Source organism: Callorhinus ursinus, unplaced genomic scaffold, assembly GCF_003265705.2.
Source record: "Callorhinus ursinus isolate GAN/ISIS: 27379988/994484 unplaced genomic scaffold, GSC_fseal_2.0 scaffold8, whole genome shotgun sequence".
NCBI classification, from domain to species: domain Eukaryota; kingdom Metazoa; phylum Chordata; class Mammalia; order Carnivora; family Otariidae; genus Callorhinus; species Callorhinus ursinus.
The window spans coordinates 46,364,010-46,386,228 of record NW_027397070.1 but is presented as its reverse complement, the minus strand read 5'-3'; the positions used below and the strand labels follow the sequence as shown (position 1 = coordinate 46,386,228).

The 22,219-nt window shown below is 52.0% G+C and overlaps 1 protein-coding gene across 6 annotated transcripts; it reads left to right on the top strand.

Annotated features, from left to right (window-relative positions):
• The first annotated feature begins 2,593 nt into the window (after window positions 1-2,593).
• Window positions 2,594-21,628, top strand: SYNDIG1L (synapse differentiation inducing 1 like). 6 transcript variants are annotated; one of them, XM_073895556.1, is made up of 5 exons: window positions 2,594-2,966; window positions 18,098-18,124; window positions 18,313-18,789; window positions 19,531-19,671; window positions 19,843-21,628. In XM_073895556.1, exons 3-5 carry the CDS (start codon window positions 18,373-18,375, stop codon window positions 19,999-20,001), a joined length of 717 nt encoding a protein of 238 aa, XP_073751657.1. In that variant the 5' UTR covers window positions 2,594-2,966; window positions 18,098-18,124; window positions 18,313-18,372; the 3' UTR covers window positions 20,002-21,628. The 6 variants fall into 6 exon arrangements, with proteins under 6 accessions (XP_073751657.1, XP_073751656.1, XP_073751659.1 ...); XM_073895555.1 differs by having other exon boundaries at window positions 18,310-18,789; window positions 19,843-21,627; XM_073895558.1 differs by lacking the exon at window positions 18,098-18,124.
• The last annotated feature ends 591 nt before the right edge of the window (window positions 21,629-22,219 follow it).

Here is a 22,219-nt window from a genome sequence, read left to right as displayed (position 1 = left end):
TCCTCTCCTGGCCCTCCTGGTGAATGTTTCCTTGTTTAATAAAACTCAGGTCAAATGTCACCTCCTCCAGGAAGCCTGCTGGGACTTCCCCAGGGAAAGTTAATTGTTTCCTTCTCTGTATACCTTTCACTCACCCTATGATAGCATTTATTTCCCTGTGCTGGCATTGCTGGTTAACATGTTTATCTACCTTACCACCCTTTATGGCAGCTCCTTCAAGGACCCAGACTATAGCTTATACTTTACGTTCTCAGGGTCTAGCAGGGGAGCAGAACTTCATTACATTGCAGGATGTGCCCGATGGAGAAAAGAGGGAGGGAGAAAAGAAGGGAGTGGAACATGGAATGAAAACTTTGTATAAACTAGATTCTTCAGTTCCTGAACCACCCCCTTGTGAGGGTCATCTCCCTAAAAGAAACACTTAACTGCTACATGACCCCGTGTTCTCTGTCACACATTTCACGTGGTGCTGACTGCCCCTGCAGTGTCTTCAAAGCTGCTGAGGAGGTTCAGAATCCTGAGGAAGCAAAAGTCCATGGAGATGCGGCTGTGCCAATTCATGACAAAAACCAGACTAGAACCTAGGTCCTTTGAAAGTGCCCAGGCCCAGGGTCCTTGACACAACACCAATGGCCACTCAGCAAGTTTTCCCTCCAGGCAACAGCATATAATTATCAACGTTAGTATTTGGAATTTATATGCTGCTTTTGCTTCACTGGCTTTTTTATTATCCTTTTGATTAGTAATTCGGTATGCAGCCCAGGCATGGAGCAAAGCCAGGGTAGGGAGGGAAGGAGCAGAGGGAAGCTAAGGCCAAGTAGGGAGCCATGAGACACTGTGAGAGAAGGACCGGGAGGGGGCAAAGATGCATGAGGGTGCACAGACTCAAGGGACAACGTCTTGGGTGGGAGGAAGAAGGGGAATGTCTGTGCAGATGCTTTATGGGCCCGAGATGCAGGGTACAAGAGCCTTCCTAGCCTCAGGGCCTCCACTCTACTGGGGCAAGGGCATGAAAAGCAAGAATACATTTAGTACCCAACAGGTTAAACACCAATATCAGCCCAGCCCTGAGACCCAGCACAAAGTTTAGGGAGTTCTCTGTCCAGCGGAGAGAAGGAGACCCAAATTCCAGGATGGGGGCTCCTCGCTCTTACAGTGCATGCTGGGCACTAAAGGGAACTGCTCCAGATGCTCCATGTCATGTATGAGCAAGGGGGTCCTGGAGCTCACCGTTCAGTGTGCTATGACATCCTTGGATGGGGGGAGAGATGGCTCCCACTGCCAGAGCCTGGTCCCCAGTGCCTCCTTCCACCCCCAGCCCCACTTCAGTCTGCTCTGGGGTTTACTTTGCCCCTATTTGCCTTCAGAAAATGAAAATACTCTCCCCTCCCAAGCTCCTGGTACTGTGATGAGACTCAAGACCTGATAGGGGGCTTGGAAGATAGCCTCATCCACTCATATCACTCAAGATGAGGGTATCCTCATGAATTAAAAAAAAGAAGAAGAAAAGAAAGGAAACCAGGATGGAGGGGGGCAGATAAAAAGCAGCACAGTGGGGGAGACAAAGCAGACAGAAGCCCTGGGCTCAGATCTCAGATCTCCCTCTGGGAGAACTGAGGAGAATGCATACCAACTGAGGGCCTATTTGGGACCAATGTGTCACATATATCATCTCACTTTGTCCTCATATGACCCCTGTGAAGTGGATACAGCTTCCCCATTTTGCAGATGAGAAAAACCCAAGGCTTCCAGAGGTTCACTTGCTCAAGGTTATACAGTTAGTAAGTGGGACACTAGGACCAAATCTTAGGCCCATGGTCTTTAAAGCCTGTGCATTTGCCAGCAGAGCACTGTTGTCTCCAAATCAAGAGATTTAATCTCTGTGAGCTCAGCATTTTATGTGTAAAATGGGGGCGGGGGGGCGGTGTGAGAGGGTGAGGGGGCGGATTATATTGCTTCATAGAACTGTTAAGAAAATTAAACGAGATTATATTGGTTGAAAACATAAAAACCTGGGCTCCTGGGTGGCTCAGTTGGTTAAGCTGCTGCCTTCGGCTCAGGTTATGAACCTGGAGTCCCAGGATCGAGTCCCGCATCGCATCGGGCTCCCTGCTCAGCGGGGAGTCTGCTTCTCCCTCTGACCCCCCCCCCCCCCCCCCCATGCGCCCTCTCTCTCTCTCTCTCAAATAAATAAATAAAATTAAAAAAAAAAAAAGAAAAGAAAGAAAACATAAAAACCTGGCATGGGGTCTGGTACATAGTAGGCGCTCAATAAATGCTTTTTGTTTACTTGTTTTTTTTCTTTTTAGCTTAATATTAAAACTCAGGGCTTGGGCACCTAGGGGCTTCAAAATACTTCCAGAAGCCCGAAGGCCGCCCATCGCTTCTGGGGGAAAGGGGAAGTAGGGTAAAGAGAAGGGCTGGGAAAGGGAGCTCGGCTCCAGGAAACAGAGCCCTTTCCAGCTGCGCGCCCCTCGCTCCGCCGCCTCCCCTGGGCTCCCCTGACTTCCCGCCCCGCCCCGCCCCGCCCCGCCCTGGAGCTGGGTCCGGAGTGCCTGGTGGGCTGATTCCGGAGCGTGGAAGGGAGCACGGAGGGGAGAAAGAGGCGGCGGCGGCGGGAGGCAGGGAGGAGCAGGATCCTCCTCGCTGCTCTCCCAAGTCGGCGCGGAGCCGCCTCGGGCCGGGCTGAGGGCTGCGTGGCGGCGGCGGGGCCGGGCCGGGATGCGGGGCTCCCGGGACCGCGCCGGGCGGGGCAGGCGGCGGCGGCGGGCGGCGGGCGGGAGCTGTCCGCGGTGCTGAAGCGGCGGCGGCGGCGGCGGCGACTGTGGCAGGGACCCCGGGGCCGGGAGCAGCAGCACCCTCCTGGGATTTCCACCGCGGCCGCAAGGCGGGGGCGCTGTCGTTCACCGGCCCATGCTGGGCCCCCGAGCCCCGCGGAGGAGGCGGGACCGCCCTCGGCGGGACAGGTAAGGGGCCGTCTGGGGGCGCAGCGGGAACCCAGAGCTAGGCGCCGAGGCTGGATCGAGCTGGGGAGGGTAGTGGGACCCCTCTCAGGGAAGGGGGTTCAGGTTCAGCCTCCCTGCTGACTGCAGCTTGCGCTCCGCCAGGGATCGCGCAAGTCTATCCCTACCCCTCACCCTACACCCTGGGGATGCTGGGAGGGGCCTGAGGGACTGGGGCCCAGGTAGGCACCTGAGCACCCTGACCCCACACCACCAGGCCTTGACCCCAAGCTGAGGCAGCTCTTAAGACACTCTGCCCACAAAGAACGATAAGGAGAGTATCCGGGACTCCTGTGCCCCAGTCCCCACCATGGTTTTGCTCACTAGGGAAATCTGAGCCAGCTTCCCTAAGCATCCTTCTCTTCCCCAAGCCTGCTCATCAGGGTGACTGGAGTGGCTGTGGTCCTCCTCCCACCCCTGTTCCACCCTCAAGATTTCTTTGCCCTGGAAATGGCCCTTGGGCCAAGGATGAGCCAGGCCCCTTAGGACCGATTAGCCCATTACTCCAGGGAAGGAAGGAGGTACCAGGAAATACCTTTATTTTTTCCTGTGGCCTTCTTGACTCTAATGGAAGGAGGCTGGTTTTGCATTATACTGCTTGGTGCATGAGGGCAAAGAGTGGGGAAACCTGAGCCTTGTTTTCTATATGTGCCTAAATGCTGGTCACCCTAGACAGAGCCTCCATTTGGAGTCCTCCCTCTTTCTGGCAAGAGTGTGCTGAATGAGCTCATTCAGGCCTGCAAAGTGCTTCCAATTCTTCAGAGCAGAGTTCTCTGAGTGGCAGAATGTAGTGATCAAAATAAGACTGCGTAGGAGAAGATCGGCCTATCACTGTGGCTGACCACTGCTTTCTCCCCATCTTTTCAGCCCAGCACAACTTCCCCACCCCACCCCTACCCTCCGGCAATAGAAGAGAGCACTGGACTAGGAATTCTTGGCTGGGCGCTGGCATGTATCAGCTTGAGACCAGTTACCTGAACTCTCTGAGCCTCTGAGCCTCGGTTTCCTCATCTGTAAAGTGGGGTTAAGGTAGCTGCTGCTCTCACCTCAGGGAACTGCCTTGGCACTCAATGAAGCAATGTACCTGACTGAAGGCTTTTCATCTATAGGTCGCCATGCCAGTGTGAGCTACTATCACTGTTCCCATCACCAGCCAGGCCTGCTGGCAGTGACCTGATCATTGTTACCCCAACACCCTTTCTCCCAGCCAAGCCATGGTTTCCTTTGTCCTTGGCCTCCCTGGTGTCGCAGTCAGTGAAACCCTACTTATAAATCTTGAGGAGCCAAAAGGGTTCCCTCCTCGATTCTCTTTCATCATCACCTATAGAAGATAATATAGGGTGAGAGTCTGACTCACAGTTTTGGTGTTTTGTTTTGGTTTTTTTTCCCCAAGAATCTCAGATCTAGGGAAACAGCTCCCAGAAGGCAAGGACTGTGTTTTCATCTCTTTGCCTCCCTGCACACCTCCCCTCCCCCATAGCACCTGGAAGATAGTAAGGACTCAGTAATTGGGTGTAAAATAAGAGAATAGAGTGTTAAAATATCTCCGAATAAAAGCATTTGACTGGAAGTCGGGAGTCCCATATTCTGGCCCCAGATCTGCCACTGACTCAGGCAGGCCCCTTCCCCTCTATAGTCTTCAGTTTTCTCATCTGTAAAAGAGGGTTGGGCTAGACAAGTTCTAACATTCCTGATGTTCCGTGAGGCTCTTTGAGGGCCATCCTGAGACCACAAATCCCTTAGTTCTTGAACACAGCATACCAGCTTCATTAACCTGGTTTTCAGAGTAAGCTAAGGTCTTTTCAGCAAAGAACTGGATTTTATGAATGGAGTGGAAGGGAGCAATAGGAATCTGAAAAAGCCATTTCTATTTCTGATGTTTCCTTAAGATCCTGCCCTCTCTCTTATTTTCCTGAGAAAGCCACGAGTGTTGTGTAGAGTTGCTGAGCCAGAGGGCCCTTGCCTCCAGCCCAAGAGGCCAGGAAAGCACTCCCCCTTAACATCCCTTGTGATTAGCCAAAGGCCAGGGACCCAACTCTTGGCCATCTCCTCCCAGGTACCCTGCCTGGCTGGATCTCCTCTCCTAAGAAGACTGGAGGAGGGGACAGTCAGGAAAGATCCATCTCTGGGGAGAGCTTTTTTTTATAAAAAAACGAAATGAGCTTCCCTGACAATAATTTTCCTCAACTGTGGCAGGCCCGGCCAATGTTCAGAAAAACCTTAGCTAATTGGCACTTGGTTAGAGCCGAGTAAGCCATGCCAGTGACCTCCCTGACTTACCCTGCAAGCGCCCAACCAGGTGGGGGATCAACCGCCAAGTGCCCCCCCCATGTCAGCACTTTCTGCCTCCCAGCTGTTGGTGCAGCACTGGCAAAAATCAGCTCTCCAGAGTTAATGGACAATCACTACCCCTCATAACAAAGTGATGGCAGCCACAGCTCAGCAAGCATAGAAAGGGGCTTTATTTTCTGCAAGACTGGTCTGTGGGGGTGCTGGCCTCCTGCTGGGGCAAGAATAATGCACCACCTCACCTTCTCTGCAGCTATTTGGGTAGATACCCCACCCCCTGAGTTGTCAGAGTGCAGGAAGTCTCTGGTAACCCAGGCAGACACATCAGGCTCCTCTCTCAACCGGGAAAACTACCCACTGGCTACTCCTTGTGTTCCCCTCCTGCTGGCTCCCTGGGGAGGCTCTACTCTGACCCCCTCTGCAATGCCTCAAAGGGAAGAAGAGAGTCAACCCTGGCCGTGATTAGGTGATCTTGGTTATCTGGGCTAGGGGCTAGGGGCTAGGGGCAAGGAGAGGATCTAAGGAAGAGGAAGAGATAACTGTCACATGGTCATTAAGAAATGTCTTGTGTGTGCGCGCGCGCGCGCGAGCACGCATGCGAGACTGAAACATTGAAATACACACATGCAAGTCCCTTCCCCTTCACACACAAAATGACAGAGGCAGAGAATAAGATAATATCTAGAGACATCTGCACAGTATTAATTACCTTCAAGTTCAAAGGCCAATTCATCTAGAAGGACTTGCAGTCCCAAAGTGACACCATTCCAGGGGGAAAGTAGAAGAAACATCCCAGTTCTCTAAACCGTTGGCATTTTCTAACCCCTTTTTCTTCTCAGGGGCTTGGTGGGCATCCTGCCTGGAGCAAGGTCTCCTCTGCCGCAAGGTGGGGGACAATAAAGACTGATCTCATCCCCGCTCTTTGTACTCAGCTTCTCTCTTCTCTTTACTCCTCCCTTATTCTCTCCTCTCCCTCCTGCCTGCAGTGGCCACCAGCACCCACCACCCCCTCCCCCAAGCAAACCGAGCAGGGAGTGAGGATCTGATGCTCTACCTCTCCATTACGTGTGTTATCTTCTGCCATTAGATACACTGTTTGCTTCTAAGTGGTTGGGAACGAGCTGCTTCCGTGAAGAGACAGGTTGTTTCAGCAAGAATAAAGATTTGGTTTCTACCTGAAAATGAACTAATTTGAGGAGTGGTGCCACTGTCCCAATCCTCCCAGCAATTTTCACCTTTGTCAGCTACAAACCCATCCCCAGGCCAATGGATTACGCTCTGAGGGAGAGGCTGGTTTAGCCCATGGGAGGCCAGGGTGGCAGCCAATACTAGAAAAGGCAGACTGATGTTCCCAGGAAGTGCCTAGGAATCCTCCCCTAGGAGCTGAGAAGTGTTCCAGCTGTATTTTCTCTCTTTCCTGGGTTCCCTCCTTCACCCTCTCCTCTCCTCTGTTTTTCTTCATAGGTCCTTTGACAATTCTCCAGTCTCCCTCCAGTCTTGACCATGACCCAGGGTTTTAACTGCATACATCTAATTGTGAGCTGGAGTTTCTGCCCTAGCATCCCACAGGCACTTTAAGACCCAACTCCTCCATTTCTCCTTCCCATCCTGCTCTTCCTTGTGGAGGGTGTGTGTTTCATTTTACTAGGTTGGTACTTGGTGGGCCTTTTCAACCTAAATATTCTTTTTTTTTTTTTCCAGCTCAGGAAACACTTACTGTTTCAATTCCTTTCATTATTATTCCTGTCCAGTCTCTCTGTTGTGTCTTTCTGAAATTCCTATTAGATGGATGTTGGACCTCTGAGATTCTTCTCCCTGTCTCTCATCTTTCTTCCATATGCTCCATCTTTTTGTCTTTTTGCTCTGTGTCTTGGGGAATTTCATTAACTTTTTCTTTCACATGAAAAAGTTAGTCTCTAACTGTGTCCGTTCTGTTATCCAGTCTCTCCATTAAATTTTTTTAAGTTGCATTTATTTAAATAATCTCTACACTCAACGTGGGGCTCAAACTCATGGCCCCAAGATCAAGAGTCACATGCTCTTCCGACTGAGCAACCAAGCACCCCATTCCATTAAATTTTCGAGAATTTAGACAATTGTTTTCATTTCCCAAAACACTGTCATGTTCTTTGCTCCTTTTTCATAGAAGCTTGCTCTCATTTTATAGATGTGAGGTCCTCTCTTTTTCTCTCAGAGGACGTAAATTGAAAAAATTTTAAAGATCTTTTCTATAACTTGAATGATTTAGATCTTATCGAGTCAATTGCTTTATTTGTGTATTTAATTCTTCTCTTTTATTTCCATATAGTTGTTCTTCACTATCCTTTGATGTCCAGTCAGACTTACAAATAAGGGAAGGTATTGACTAGCATAGGCAGCTGGTGTGGACTTCCTCTGAAGTTGGGTGAGTTTGTTTCCCTAACAGACCTCTCCCTTGAATGAGACTCCTTCTTACTTCTTATTCTGTTTGGGGCCATAGGTGCCTCTGCACTGATTTCTTCACTGAGGAATTTCATTTGCTCTTTATCTCCCAGAAATTCCTGTGTTTCTGGTCCGCTGATATCATTTTTTGTTGTTTTTCAACTTTGTTATGATTTCATTCTTTAAAAAATATATGCCCGTCATTTTAATAGAAACTTAAATGGAGAAGAAGTGGTCATTTGTGCTCAGGTTGCGTTCTTGAACCAGCAGCCTCCTCCCTGGATTTTCTGTCTCAACTGGTGGCATCACCTTCTACTTAGTTGACAAAGCCGGAAGCCCGGAAGTCATTCTTGGCTCCTCTCTCTCCCTCACTTCTAATTAACCACAAAGACCCTTTCATTCAGCCTCCTGACTGCTCCTCAGATATGACTCTTCTTCTCCACCCATTTTGCCATGGATCGGGGTCAGGTCCTCATACTCTCCTGCCTGCACTTTTACAGCACCTCTTCACGGGACTCCTAGCCTCCATTCTCACTCACCTCAAATCCTTTCTCTCCACTGCGGCCAGCCAGAGTGCTCTAAGACCCAGGTATGACCCTATCACTTCCTGGCTACCACTCTCATTGGCTCCTCTCTCCCCACAGAAGAAAGCTTCTCTGCATGGAATAGAAGGCCTTCCCACCTCTCCTGTCTCGTTCCACCAATACCAGACCACCCTGGCTTCCCCTCCCTTCCACCACCCCACGCTTGTGCTGTTTCCTCACCCGGAAATGCCCTCCCCTCCTCTCACCTGGATGGCTCAGATTCTTCCTTCAAGACTCAAATCAGATGTCACCTGCTCTGAAAGCCTCTTCTTAGTTCCCGCCATTGCCTCCACCCCATTCCCAGGATAAGAGTCCCTTATTGGTGCACCTCTAGCACTCCATTGTGCGGCTAGCACACCTTACTCCATTGTACTGAAATTTCGCATTTGCTAGTCTGTATTCCTCCTCAAAGTGGGTACCATTTCTTGTTTATTCTTGCATCCCGAGAACTGGTCTGAAGTTAGTGCTCAAGAAATTGTGCAGATGCGCTCCATCCATCCCAGACCCTGCAAAGTATTTTCTTATGGGGGAGCCTTAGCACACCTAGCCGCCTCGTTCACTAAGTCACTCATTTATTCATGAGATCAACTCTTTCCTGAGTGCCTGCTAAATGCCAGGCAAGGGGCTGCAGGGATGAGGAAGACCCAGTCCCCACTTTCTTGAAGCTCACAATCTGGTGAGGGAGGAAGACGCTAATCAACAAATCACACATATAGAAACAGAGACTGTAATAAGCTCTTTGAAATGAGCTGGAGCCTCGAGAGCAGATAACCAAGGAGCCTGAATCTAGCCTGAGGATGTAGGGCCAACTCCCTGAGGAAGTGATTTCTGAGCTGAGAGCCAAAGGATTCTGATGTGAGTGGAGATGATGCTTCTGAGAAATGCAGCTGTGAGGTAAAAGAGAGCGAGCACAGGAGCTGTAGGAGGGAAATGGCGCCGAGGAAAGGTGTTGCAGGTATCTGCTGCTGCCTAACTACCCCACAAAACTTAGTAGCTAAAACTAAGGAAGTTTTTTTTTTTTTAACTAAAGACATTTTATTATACCTCATGACCTGGAGGGTCAGAAATTCATCCAGGGTTGAGCGGTGTGATTATTCCACTCCGTGTGGCATGGACAGAAGTCCCCCGGTGGTATTCAGTTGACGGATGGGCTGGTTTGAAGAGCCCAAGATGGCTTCACTCTTATGTCTGACATCTTGGCATGACTGGAAGGCTGGGCTCAGCAGGTTCCATCATCCAGAGCTCCCATGCATGTGGCCTCTCCAGCGTGACAACCTCAGAGTAGTCCAGCTACATACAGGGTGGCTTGGGGTTTGGAGAGTGAGTGTTTGAGCGAGAAGGTGAAAGATGCATGGCCTTTTATAACCTGGTCTCTGAAGTCACACGGCATCACTTCTGCTGTGCTCTGTGGTTGAAGAGACTGTCACAAGTCCACTCAGATTAGAGAGGAGGGACATAGACCACCCCCCCTCAACCTCTCGAAGGGAAGAGTATCAAAGTATTTATAGCTGGGTTTTACAATCATCACAATTGATTTCTTTTTTAAGCGAGAAAGACTACAATATGTTTAAGTGCCATTAGGAAGGATCGGGGGTGGGGGGGCGCCTGGGTGGCTCAGTCGTTAAGCGTCTGTCTGCCTTCGGCTCAGGTCATGATCCCAGGGTCCTGGGATAGAGGCCCACGCTCCGCGGGAAGCCTGCTTCTCCCTCTCCCACTCCCCCTGCTTGTGTTCCTGCTCTCACTCTCTGTCAAATAAATAAATAAAATCTTTAAAAAAAAAAAAAAGGAAGGATCGGGGGTTAGGAGAGGTTGAAGGCAGAGGAGAAAGGATAATCAATTGTGTTAGCTTCCTTAAGAGGCAAACTGAAGCAAAGAAATCTAAGTTCTCATTTTTCCCCTCGACTCTGACTCTGCCGGCCTCTCTCCCCTCCCCGCCCATGACCCCTGGCTTTCGTTCTTTACCGTCAGATGCAGTAAAGCTGTAGCCATGACGCTAGACCAGAGATCATCAAATCCAGCCTCAAGCTGTCTACAAACAAACCCCACAGTCACAACCCCCACAGTTTGCAGAATGGTTTACATATTATCTGACGAGGGGATGACCTAGCCGCCTAGTCTTAAAGATTTCACCTTTTCCCTGGCTTTTAATCATTTATATTTAATCCTCTGCCTTACCAAGAAGATCTTGCTTTCATCTTTTCGGTTTAGAAGCCATCTTCTTGTTCACTGAGAGATAGTGGTCAGGAGCTGAGCATCCTTGCAAGGGCTCTGTATTTCTATGAATCCAGACCTTGAGGTTTTCTAGGCAGGCACCCTGGGCTGCTAAATCACCCCAAATCTCTTTTATCTTTTCGTAAAGCTCCCATTTCCCATTCCCTTCACTGAGGCCTCAATTTTAACCTACTCAAGACTAGGTCCTCCACACTATCACATCCACACCGTTTATCACAGCCCCTCTGCACGCAGGTAGGCTCTGAGATGTGTAGTGTGAGCCCAGGCTATGAATTCAATTAAACTTTGGTTCAATTCTTGTCCCCATCACTGTTTAATCTTGGGCAAGTTACTTGACCTTTCTGAGCCTCAGTTTCTTCATCTGAAAAATGGGAAACAACAATAGCCAGCTCCACTGGTCATTGCACAGTTTTGAGATGAAGCATATGAAACACCTGGCTCATTCATGTGGGGCTGCAGTAAATCATAGTTATTATTCCACAGGGCCCCATCCCAAGGATGTGCTCGAACTCCAGGGCACACATCACACTGTCCCTTTGGCCTCCTTTTAAGGGTTTGCAAGACATCTTCCCAAGCACTTCAGGAGCCCCCTGGTAGCCAACTCCAGGCCCCCACCCCTGCAGCCAACCTGAGTATCTGGTGCTGTTCAGGCCAGCAGGAGCCCCCGTCAGACCCACCTGGGTCAAATGGGGCTCTGCCACTCTCCAGCTCTGTGACCTCAGGAAACCTATTTAACCTTTCTGAGCTGCAGCCCCCCCCCCTCCCCCCCCCCCGTGTGAAAGAGGATGGCTTGAGTGAGATACTGCATTTGAAGCACTTGGCACAGCGTTCAGGACAAAGCAAGCACTCAGGAAATGGAAGCAGACACATAGGAGCAGACACATAGGGACACTAGCTCCCAGTGACTTGGGAGTCAGGCTTCCAGGGTGTGTGTCGAGCTCACCAATCACCAGCTGGGTGCCTTTGGGCACTTGTAACTTTCTCAGGCCCCAGTGTCTTTATCTGTAAAATGGGGACATAGACTTCACAGGGTTACTGTAGTCTACTATAAAAATCAAATGAGAGGGGCGCCTGGGTGGCTCAGTCATTAAGCATCTGCCTTCGGCTCAGGTCATGATCCCAGGGTCCTGGGATCGAGCCCCACATCAGGCTCTCCGCTCAGCGGGAAGCCTGCTTCTTCCTCTCCCACTCCCCCTGCTTATGTTCCCCCTCTCGCTGTCTCTCTCTCTCTCTCTCTCTCTCTCTCTGCCAAATAAATAAATAAAAATCTTTAAAAAAAAAAAAGAATCAAGTGAGAGAATTCGTCGCATGTAGATTCATGCCTGGAGCACAGTAAGAACTTAATTCATGTGAGGTGCTATTATTATTTCATTCTTTTACTTTGTTTGGGTTTTTTTTTAAGTGATAAGAATATTTTGGGGTTGGCTTGTTTTTTTTTTTTAAGATTTTAAGTAATCTCTACACCCAACGTGGGGCTCAAACTCACAACCCTGAGATCGAGAGTTGCAGGCTCTACCAACTGAGCCAGCCAGGTGCCCCCCATTCATTTACTTTGAACTTTTGTGTATTTTTATAATTAAGGTGCATCTGCTTATAAGCAGCTTGTAGTTAGCTTTTGTTGTTTTAAAGATCCAGTCTTTGTTTTTTAAAAAATCAGCTTTGACATATAACGAAAGTCATCAATTTTAAGTACACAATTCAGTGAGTTTTGTGAAATGCATGCAGTCATGTAACCACTAACACAATCAAGATACAGAACTGCTCTGTCTTTCCAAAAAGTCCTCGGGGCCCTTAGCAGTCAACCCCCTACTCCTACTCCTGGCCCTTAGCAGCCACTGAGTCTTCTAGAATTTCATATAAATAGAATAATACACAGTGGACTATCTTTGTTTTTTTATGGCAATTTTATTCCATTTACATTCAATGTGATTACTGATATAGTTGGATATAAGTCTAACATCCTACTATTTGTTTTCTATTTGTCTCACCTGTTCTAGATTCCTTTTTTAATCTTGCCCCATTTTGGATAAATCAAGTATTCTCATTATTTCATATTCTGCATCTGTTAGTTTACTAGTTCCTTTTTTTTTTTTTTTTTAACTATTCTTTCAGTGATTATTAGAGCAGGGTTCTTGAAGTGTGGTCTCTGGACCAGCAGCATCAACACCACCCGGGAACTTCTTAGAGATGTAAATTCTCAGGGTCATTTCAGAACCATCAGCTGTGAGGATGGAACCCAGCAGTCTAGGCTAATGATGCAGGTGATGTTAGCGCACACTAAGGACCGAGAACTGCCGGGCCCGGACAACTTCAGCTTCTGACCTGCAATGAGGCTGCATGCAGATCACCTTAATCCGATTAGGTTGGAGCTGATTCAAAGCCTGGTTTCTGTGCCTGCCTGTGAGGACTGGGCCGTTTCTGGTATGCTCCTGCTCCTCGGGGGTACCCCTAAAGAGGTCCCAATTCAAAAACAGGGGTGTGTCCTGGGGTCCCTCCTTAACAGGCCCTGAACTCCCGTTTTTCTCCCCAGCCTCTGATACTGCTGGAAGGGCAAAGTGATGCCAAGGTCGGACTCACCTCTTGGTGTTTCTCTTTCCTCTGGGATTTTGCTTCCATCACCACGGAAGTCTTCGATGACTTCCTGTCGTTCCCTAGTTTTTCTAGCTGTTCTAGGCAGTTTGGTGAGACACAGGTTAGTCTGCCACAGCTAGAAGAGGAAGCCCCTATCCTCTGTGACTCTCCCACGAGAAACTACAGGGTCAGATGAGCAGTTAGAGCAGTTCCGCTCTTGGCACTTGGTAAAAAGCTCAATAAATGTTAAGTTATCGTTCTTCTTCTCCCAGGAGAATGCCAGGGTCATACAGAGCTGAGCTGTTAAAAATCAACCCCTTCTACCCTTCCATACATTTTCTAGATAAGCAAACTGATATGACACTGCACGATTGGACTCTGGAACAGTCAGACTCCAGTGGGAGGCTGTAATTGGACCCCAGTGGATTCCTGGAGGGCTTCCGGTCCCTGCTCTGGAGGTGGCAGTGTGCTCTCCATCTCTAAATCAGGGAGTGGAAAACCTTAGGGCCTAGCTCGGTTCTCAGGTCCAAAGGAAACAAGCCAGGGGCTGTGGCCTCCCAGATCCACCTCTCCCTCTCCTTTTTCTTTTTTTTTAAGATTTTATTTATTTATTTGACAGATAGAGAGAGAGAGCACAAGCAGGCGGAGTGGCAGAGGGAGAGGGAGAAGCAGGCTCCTGGCCGAGCAGGGAGCCCGATGCGGGGACTCGATCCCAGGACCCTGAGATCATGACCTGAGCCATAAGGCAGACGCTTAACTGACTGAGCCACCCAGGCGCCTCTCCCTCTTCTCTTGTGGGCCCGGAACTCTAGCCCCAACTGCATGATCTGGAGCAATCTCCTGAGCTTCAGAATCCCAGCCATCTCCTGTGTTCCCTCCGGAGCAGCATGCACACGTGTCTGCACATGGACACACGCACGCAGACACAGGCATGCTCACCAGCAAGCAGGCAGGCGCCCAGTAGAGCCCGGACGGCAGGCACACACAGCCCAGGTGAGACTAGGCAGCAGTGGAGATGAAAATGACTCTGCTTTGAACACAGGTCTTTCACTCCAGGGAACAGGGAGAGGCAGCCCTAAGCCACAGGCGAAAATGTCAGGCCAGGCTAAGGGCAGAGAAGCCTGGGCCTGGGGACCTGCCCACCCCCTCCTTCTGGCCAGGACTCAGTGCTGGGTCCCCGGGATCAGTTTGGTGGACTCTCGTGTGGCCTTAGCAGGTTATGGGGCGAACATGACCTGCTCGAGAACTGTGACCCTTGGCTGGACTGTGAGGAGGGGCTGTAGCCCATAACTTGGTTGACTTATGGAAGTGGAAGCACGTGTGTGCATGTGTGTGTGTGTCTATCCGTCTGTCTATGTCAGGGTGGGCTTTGATGCTGTGCTCAGCCTTTAAACCCAGAAGAACCCCCAAGCCTGGAAAGGCTTAAAACCAATTTTAGATAATTTGGCTCAGAAGAAATCTATGCACTTAATTTTTTTCTGGTTTAAAAGAAGTACATGCTCAATGTAAAAATAAATATGGGAAACGGAAAAAAACACGGTATAAAAATGAAAATGAAAAGCACCTGTGCAGCCACCGCTGGAGATAATCACTGTGGACGTTTTGGTGGAGTTAGTAGATTACATGCGCATACCACTTTCTTTTCTTCCTTCTCACTCAAGCTGCAGTGAGCATTTTTCTCATGTCATTCCTCTTTGTAAACCCGTTCGAAGGCCTTGTACCATCGGGTTGTTGTACCATAATTTATCTAACTTGTCCCTCATTGTTGGGCATTCAGGTGGCTTTCGGTTTGTCCCTATTGGGGAAACCTGGGCTCATACGTCTTTGTACAGGAAGCTGAGAAGCTCTGCCCAAAGGCACAATCGGAGTGCGGTGGAGGGGAGTGTAATCCAGGAAAGGCTGTGTGGCTGGGTTTCAGTAGCTCGGTGGGGTATACTTTGACTAAGAGGGGATGGCTGGCAAGAGCAGGGGGATGAGTGGGGACCCAGCTGCCCCTGCCCTCCCCTGCCCTGGACAAATGCCCTGCAAATGTATCTACAAGTCTCCAGAGCTCCAGGGCCCGATTCCTGGCCACAAGTATCCTTCCTTTCCTTCTGGGGAATTAGGTGACTGGCCAAGGCAAGGGCTCCTATCCCTCCTTCAGGGCATAGGGCAGGGTGACATTGATGCATTAGTCGGCTTGGAGGGCCTGGGACTGGTCCTTCCTACCCAACCCCGCCGAAATGCCCCTACATACCTCTGCTCACACGGATGGCGACAGGGACCCTTGGGGCTGTAAGCAGAGAGGGCATTGATTAAGACCAGTTGGAGGAGAGGCTAGGGGACTTTTGGGAGCCGCGTCCTAGAATCCCATAGGGTGGGCGAGATGGAGGGCAGGGCACGGACTGTGGCAGCCCAGGGGGCGTTGGGAAGCCAGGGGATGATGCTGTAACTCCACTGTCCATAGGACAAGGAGATGCCTTGCCTTCCCTCTGCCTCCCTCAGGGTGCTCAAGGGGCCATGATAGGGAAGGTGGCACCTCACTGGGTTCTGAGCGGGCTCACGAATCCCTGAGTCTTGACGGGGGCAGGCAGTGGGGGAGTTCACTTCTGCGGGGCCCCTTGAGGCTATGGGATCATGGAGGACTAGTGCCACCATTGACATCAGTGACCATTTAATCCCACCCCTCTTACTACTGATAGGGAAACCGAGGTGCCAGATCAGAGAGCTAATGGGGGTGGGTCAGAGATGGAGCCCCAGTGTACCTGACTCCCAAACCCATGAGCCTTAGGGTCACAGGCCCTTGGACTGCATATCTGTGATTCACATCCACTGGTGGGGGTGGGGGAGGCTGGAACAGGGACTCAAAAGCTGCCCTCGGGAGTCAGAAGAGACCAGGCCCGCTGGGAATCTGCCCAGAGGAGCGCGGGCACGTCACGATAGTCCCCATGGCTCCCTGCATGTTTGACCCCAGAGAGGCAGGAGGAGGGAGAAGTAGTGAAGCCCCTGTGCATGTGAGCTCCACTCCTCCTGAGAACCACTGTCTCGACTCCGCAGAAACTTCTGCCCCAGCTGGGTGACAACCCGGGTAGGACCTGTAACTGCTTTGTGCACCCACAGAGCCCCGAGGGGCAGCGCAGCCCAGAGTCTCCCACACCATCTGTGCCCTCCCTGGGGGAGGAGTTGGACACTTGGGCCACACGCCCTTCTTTAGGTCTCTCCGTGATTCTGTTCGACATTCTTGGATCCCCGGCCCCAGAGGCCACGTTTGTCAGGGCTCAGAGCCTCTGAGGCATGGGCAGCCTCCTCTTGCTTCTTTGCCCCCAGGCAAGCAGCAGCCTCCCTCCTCCCTCCTAGCAGGCCACCCAGGGGATGCTGGCCCCCCCATGGACTCACCCTCAATGCCCCCTCCAGTCTTGCCGGGCCCTCCCCCGCCCCTCACTCTGTCCCACTCCCTGTTATTGCTGGGGCTCGGCTCCGTCTGCAGGTTTCCCAAAAAAACAGCTTTCTAGAATCCAGCCACTTCTCTTGGGCCAGAAAGAGAAATGGCCAGCCTCTGGCTGTGGATTCTTGATGGGGAGTGGGACTGGGGAGGGGGCCTAGACAAACCCATCCCTGGGGGCTGAAATCCCTCCCCACACTTTTCCCTTTACCATCAGGCCAGAAATGACCCTGGGTGGGTGAAGACTGGAGCCCGGAAGGAAGCACAGCAGCCCCTCCTACTTATAATCTGCAATGACATCTCGGCCATCTGGATCCTCAGAACAACCTTGTGGGTTGGGCTGGAATTGTCATCTGCACTTTACAGCTGGGGAAACCCAGAAGGGCACGATTATTTGCCCAAAGTACCAAGGGCAGGACCGACTCTCCGATCTTCAGATTATCAGTCCAGGGCAAGATATGATCCTGTCACCCTTCAACTACTATGGGCCTGGGAGGGAGAGCACAGGGTCCCTGGGGCCACCAGGGCTGCCCCTCTTCTCTCCATATCCCGTTTCTACCTGCCACACCCCAGAGTATGTGTAGGTTTGTGGTAGCCACATTCACAGGCTGCCTTTCCCTCCTTCAGCCAGCCCTGAGCACCTGCTATGCACCCTTCCCAGGTGCTCAGGGCTGGCTGAAGGAGGGAGAGGTAGCCCAACAGGATGTCCACACACTAGCCTATGAGCATATCTATCTACACTTCTAGCTGGGATGTACAAGTCTAGACTTTAATGCTCAGGAGGCCCTGCCTTAGACCCCACAGGATTTCCCAAAACCACAATCCGCCTTAGAGGGGAGATTAGTCTAAGGGGCATCCCCCTAAGACCATAACTGGGGAGAAGCATCTTCCCCTGGAAAGAATGGACAGCTGTGAGCCCGTGGCCTGTGCTGAGCTCTGAGCTAAGTGCGGTCCCATCCAACCCTTGAACAAATCCTCCCTCAGCCCAATATCCCACCTGCTACCAAGTCCTGTCAACATCTCCCCACTATTGAGTTCCAGTTGTCCTCAGCTGACCTGAAGCCGTGGCAAAGCCCCCTACGGGTGTCACAGTGAGCCCATCCCTCTCCAAGCCACTCCCCGCACACAGCCCCAGGAAGACTCCTGGACCCAGATTGCATCCTATCACTCCTGCCAAGACCCCTGAAGCCCTCTTAGACCTAAACAGGGCTGCACGCTCTGGCCCCACACCCCAGCTCACCCCTCCCTCTCTACCCGGAGAAGCACCAGCCTTCTCCCAGGCTCTCGGAGCAAGCATCCTTGATCTGGCCTCTGCCTGAAACGTGTTCTCCCTCCCCCTGCCTTACCAACTGGGTTTCTTCCTTCGGCTCTTGGAGCCAAGCCTTTCCTGCACCTTCGTGTCCATTTTGTCCGTCACTCGTTCTTACATCCCTCTCTGTCCTTCACCTCTGTGAGCTCCGTGAAGACAGTGTGCATCCCCCTCCCTCTCCCTGCTCCCTGCCTTTCCCGCCTCCGTGTCCCCAGCCCCTGCATGGTGCCCGGCAGGGAGCTGACGCTCAGCCATTATGTGTTCACAGGATAGATGAATGAGCCAACTCTGCGAGGTAAGTCCTGCTGCTTTGCCCACTGTGTCGACCAAGAAAAGGACACTCTGAGAAGAGAAGTAGCCAGCTCGAAGCCCCACAGCTGCCTGGTGGCAAAGGCGGGGTCTGAGGGCCCGCATTCTTAAATGCTTCCAGCCCTGCATCCGGCACCCGGGACTCAGCGTCTGTCTGTCTTGCTCACCCAGCAGGCTCTCTGAGGACGGCTCAGCTGGCCTGGGCTCCCCTCCCTGGAGCTGTCCCCCGGAACCATGGAGAGTCTGAGTGAACTGCAGAACCCTCTGCTGCCTCGGAGCCCCGCCCCGCTGCACGGCCGCTACCCCTACCCCGAGGCTTCGCCCAGCTGGTCATGCCAGGAGAAGCTCTACTCCTACCTCCTGGGTGGGCCTGGCCCTGCTCGCACCCACCAGCTCCTGGACCCGGGTTCCCTGCAGCTGGCCGTGGAGGCCTGGTACAGGCCCAGCTGCCTCCTGGGGAGGGACAAGATCAAGGAGCCCAGGGCAAGCACCTGTGAGACCAGCTTCACAGAGAACAGGGAGCTCCAGGCTGGGCCCACGGAGCGGTCCACAGAACCTGGCCAAGTAGAAGAGGATATCACCATCCAGACCGTGTCCTACGGGGTTCAAGAGGAGCTGCAGGGCCGGGAGAATGACCAGGAGGAGGAGGAGGTGAGTGCATGTGTTTAAAATGCAGAGTCCCTGGCCAAGCTCTAGGGCTTGAGATTCGGTGGGCCTGGCTTGGGGCCCCAGCATCTGTATGTTACCAAAGAAAAGGTACTTCTGGCACAGGTGCTGGACATCCATACTCGGAGAAACACACGCTTGGGTTGACGACTTAATTTTTTAAAGCATTTTTTGTTCTTGTTTTCTTAATTATATAAGTAATTTAAAAATACAGAAAACCACTGGAAGAGAATATTATTATTTTAGTGGATGAGGTTCTAGTCTTTTTTCATTCAATGTTTTTCTCCCACCCTACTCCCCCCAAAGATCTCGCTGTACACCATTTTATCACCAGGTTTTTCTCTCTAAGCAACGTATTTCAGTGTGACTCCACATCATTTAACATTTGTCTACAAGGCAATCTTTAAGGGTTCCACGGTATCCCGTTGTACCTTCTCCCATCACTTATAACTCAATCTCCTGGTCATTGGGCAATGAGACTCTACCTCTTCTTTCACAATTACCATCCGATGATGCACACACCTGTACATAGATACCCGCACTCTTTCTTTGTATGCTTGTGCTAATTCCTAAGGAGGGCATCAGTGGTCACAGCTAAGGCTTTGGGTAGAGAGTGCGGAGCCCAACCTGCACTCCCACCTGCAGCAGATGACACTACCTGAGGCCCCACATCCTTGCCACCGGTGATCCTAGGTCTGGTCACAAAAGCCCACTTGTGTTTTGCAGAGTGATATGACCTCCACAGACAGTGAAAGTGAAGACAACTTCGTGGCACTGCCCCCCAGGGACCACCTGGGTCTTACTATCTTCTCCATGCTTTGCTGCTTCTGGCCTCTGGGCATCGCTGCCTTCTACTTCTCCCAGGGGGTAAGAGCATGAGGGGCGCAGGGCATCCCCTCCAGCCCCCTCCCTCCGCCAGAGGGCTTGACCAAAGATGGGGGGGTGGGGCGTGTGCAGGAGGGGGTTGGAGCCCAGCAGGCTGGGGCTGTGCTGTCCGCTTCGGGGATGTCCCTTTCACCAGCACTTCTCTCTCCCTAGACCAGCAAGGCCATCTCCAAGGGAGACTTCCGCCTGGCCAGCACCACCTCCCGCAGGGCCCTCTTCCTGGCCACCCTCTCCATCGCCGTGGGCGCCGGTCTCTATGTGGCCGTGGTGGTGGCTCTGGCAGCTTACATGTCCCAGAATGGTCATGGCTAGCGGCCAGCAGGGCCTGGCATCCTAACGCCCCTGCTGCACCTGAGGAGCACTGGGGCTTGGGGTTGCAGACCTTCGGGAGAGCATGGGCCCCTCAAGACAACCTACCAGCCCAGCTTGTTTGGGGGAGGCCTCCCAGGCTGCAGCCTGCAGGGCTCCGCAGTCCCTTCTTCTGGTCCCTGGCCCCCGGCCCCAGAGCAGAGCCACCCTCTAGCCCAGGCTACGTCAGGAAGCAGGAGAGGGTGGGGCTGCCCACCAAGCCATCCAGGCAGGACCTACCTCTGGCTTGAAGCTGGCTGGGAGCTCAGCCTCTTCTGCCCACACCTGAGAGGGTCACCTGCCCTGCCAGCAGCCAGCTCCCCGGCTCTGCCAGCTTTTCTGCCGAGAAAAAGCAGGAGGCTACCCGAAGAGAAAAGGACACCTGGGGTCAGGGGGTCTGACCCAGTTCTTTCCTCTAATAGGCATCTCCACTCTGGGAAAAATCTGAGCATCCCCAACTCCACTCTCTGGCCCCATGAGGTCAACACCCCAGCCAACCAGGAGGGAAATACACAGAGACACAGGGGCCCCCTAGCTCTTTCTGGCCCTCTCCTGTGGGTTTGTAAGACATCGTAGATTCTAGATAGAGAAGCGTCTCAGGCATGTAAAGTGCAGCCAAGGCAGGTTCTTTGAACTCCCTTGTGTAGGAACAAAAAGCAGATGTGACGACAGAGTCCTGAAACATTGCCAAGCCACGTGGGCCTCCCCCCTCCCCCCCTGGTCCCCACCCCCATCTTCCTTTTCTGGGCTCCCCCTGGGTGGCCCTGAGCTAATGCCATCCCAGGGAGAGAGTGTCATCAGCCCACCAGCCACGAAGCATAGGGCCCCGGATCCAGCCCTGTGGGAAAGCAATGAGGAGAGACCCTGGGACATAGTGAGGATAAATGAGGGGAGGGATACAGGACGAGCATCGCTGCTGAGCAGCCAGCAGTGCTCGGAGGGCTTCCTGGAAGAGGTGTCCCTTGAGCAAGGTCTAGAGGGACGAGGAAAATTTATCTAGGGGATTCATTTTCCCATAATCCTTAGTATTCGTGAACAGGGACATGGCAGGAGTCTCCCGAACTATTTGGATTTTGCCTCAAGCATCTGGGCTAGAGCTAAATTACAGAGGGGCTCTACCAACTCAGAGAAGGAGGTTGGGCAGCATGTCTCTCAAAGACCAGTGATGTTTTCCCACCTCTGAATGCTGGGGGTCAGTGGTGGGCCCCTGGTCAGCCTCCTTCACTGATGTCCCTACCCAGAGCTGCTCTCAACACCCCCAGCCACTAGGGAACAACCAGAATTTTAGAGGCATCCAGGCAGCCGGGAGGGCAGTACATTGGGAGGGCAGGTCTGCCCAAGCTCAAGCAAAGGACCCCACTGTGCAGGATCTGGGGCCCTGATCATTCCCAGACCTCATCCAGAGTCCAGGGCTGTGGATCCTCCCCTGACCCACCTTGTCCCACTGTCCTCCCTACCCACTCCCTGCATCCCCTGAGGTCCCACAGGCCCAGGATCAGCAGTTTTAATATCCCATTATTGTATATATTTATCCTTGTAATAAACATTTCGGTAACACTGGGTTCCCCCCTGGGCCTCTTAGTGTCCTCGTCTGCCTCCACCTTTGCCCGCCGCCCACTGACCTCCGCGACTGACCTCCAGCCCCACGGCTGTTGCTCTGGGCCCTCAGCAGTCTTCTCAAGAAGGCCATAGGAGGAGGGGTGGTCAGGGGACCCCCCCCATCCCAGGACTTCTCTGCTTAGAGTAGCCTGGATGCAGAGTGGTAGTGTGCACCGGATTCCATGCAAGACAAGACAACGCTCATGCCTGAACAAAAATCCTTTCTAGGCTTGAGAGCTTGCAGGTCAGGGGGAAAGGTGAGGCTTCCCTGAGCTGTCTGCAGCTATCAGGAGTGGATGCAGGGCCTGGCGGGCCCCAAGGAGCCCCACTCCCCTGGTGCCCATTCTTTTTTCTTTTTTTTTAAGATTTTATTTATTTGGGACGCCTGGGTGGCTCAGTCGTTAAGCGTCTGCCTTCGGCTCAGTTCATGATCCCAGGGTCATGGGATCGAACCCTGCGTCGGGCTCCCTGCTCGGCGGGACACTGGCTTCTCCCTCTCCCACTCCCCTTGCTCGTGTTCTCTCTCGGGGTCTCTCTCTGTCAAATAAATAAATAAAATCTTTTAAGATTTTATTTATTTATA

What these genes read in the sequence shown, in the direction of transcription:
- SYNDIG1L (XM_073895558.1), top strand. Translation starts at nt 18,373, where the DNA reads ATGGAGAGTCTGAGTGAACTGCAGAACCCTCTGCTGCCTCGGAGCCCC. An exon ending in ATGACCAGGAGGAGGAGGAG is followed by an intron (nt 18,790 to 19,530) that starts GTGAGTGCATGT and finishes TGTGTTTTGCAG; the next exon opens with AGTGATATGACCTCCACAGA. An exon ending in CCTTCTACTTCTCCCAGGGG is followed by an intron (nt 19,672 to 19,842) that starts GTAAGAGCATGA and finishes CTCTCTCCCTAG; the next exon opens with ACCAGCAAGGCCATCTCCAA.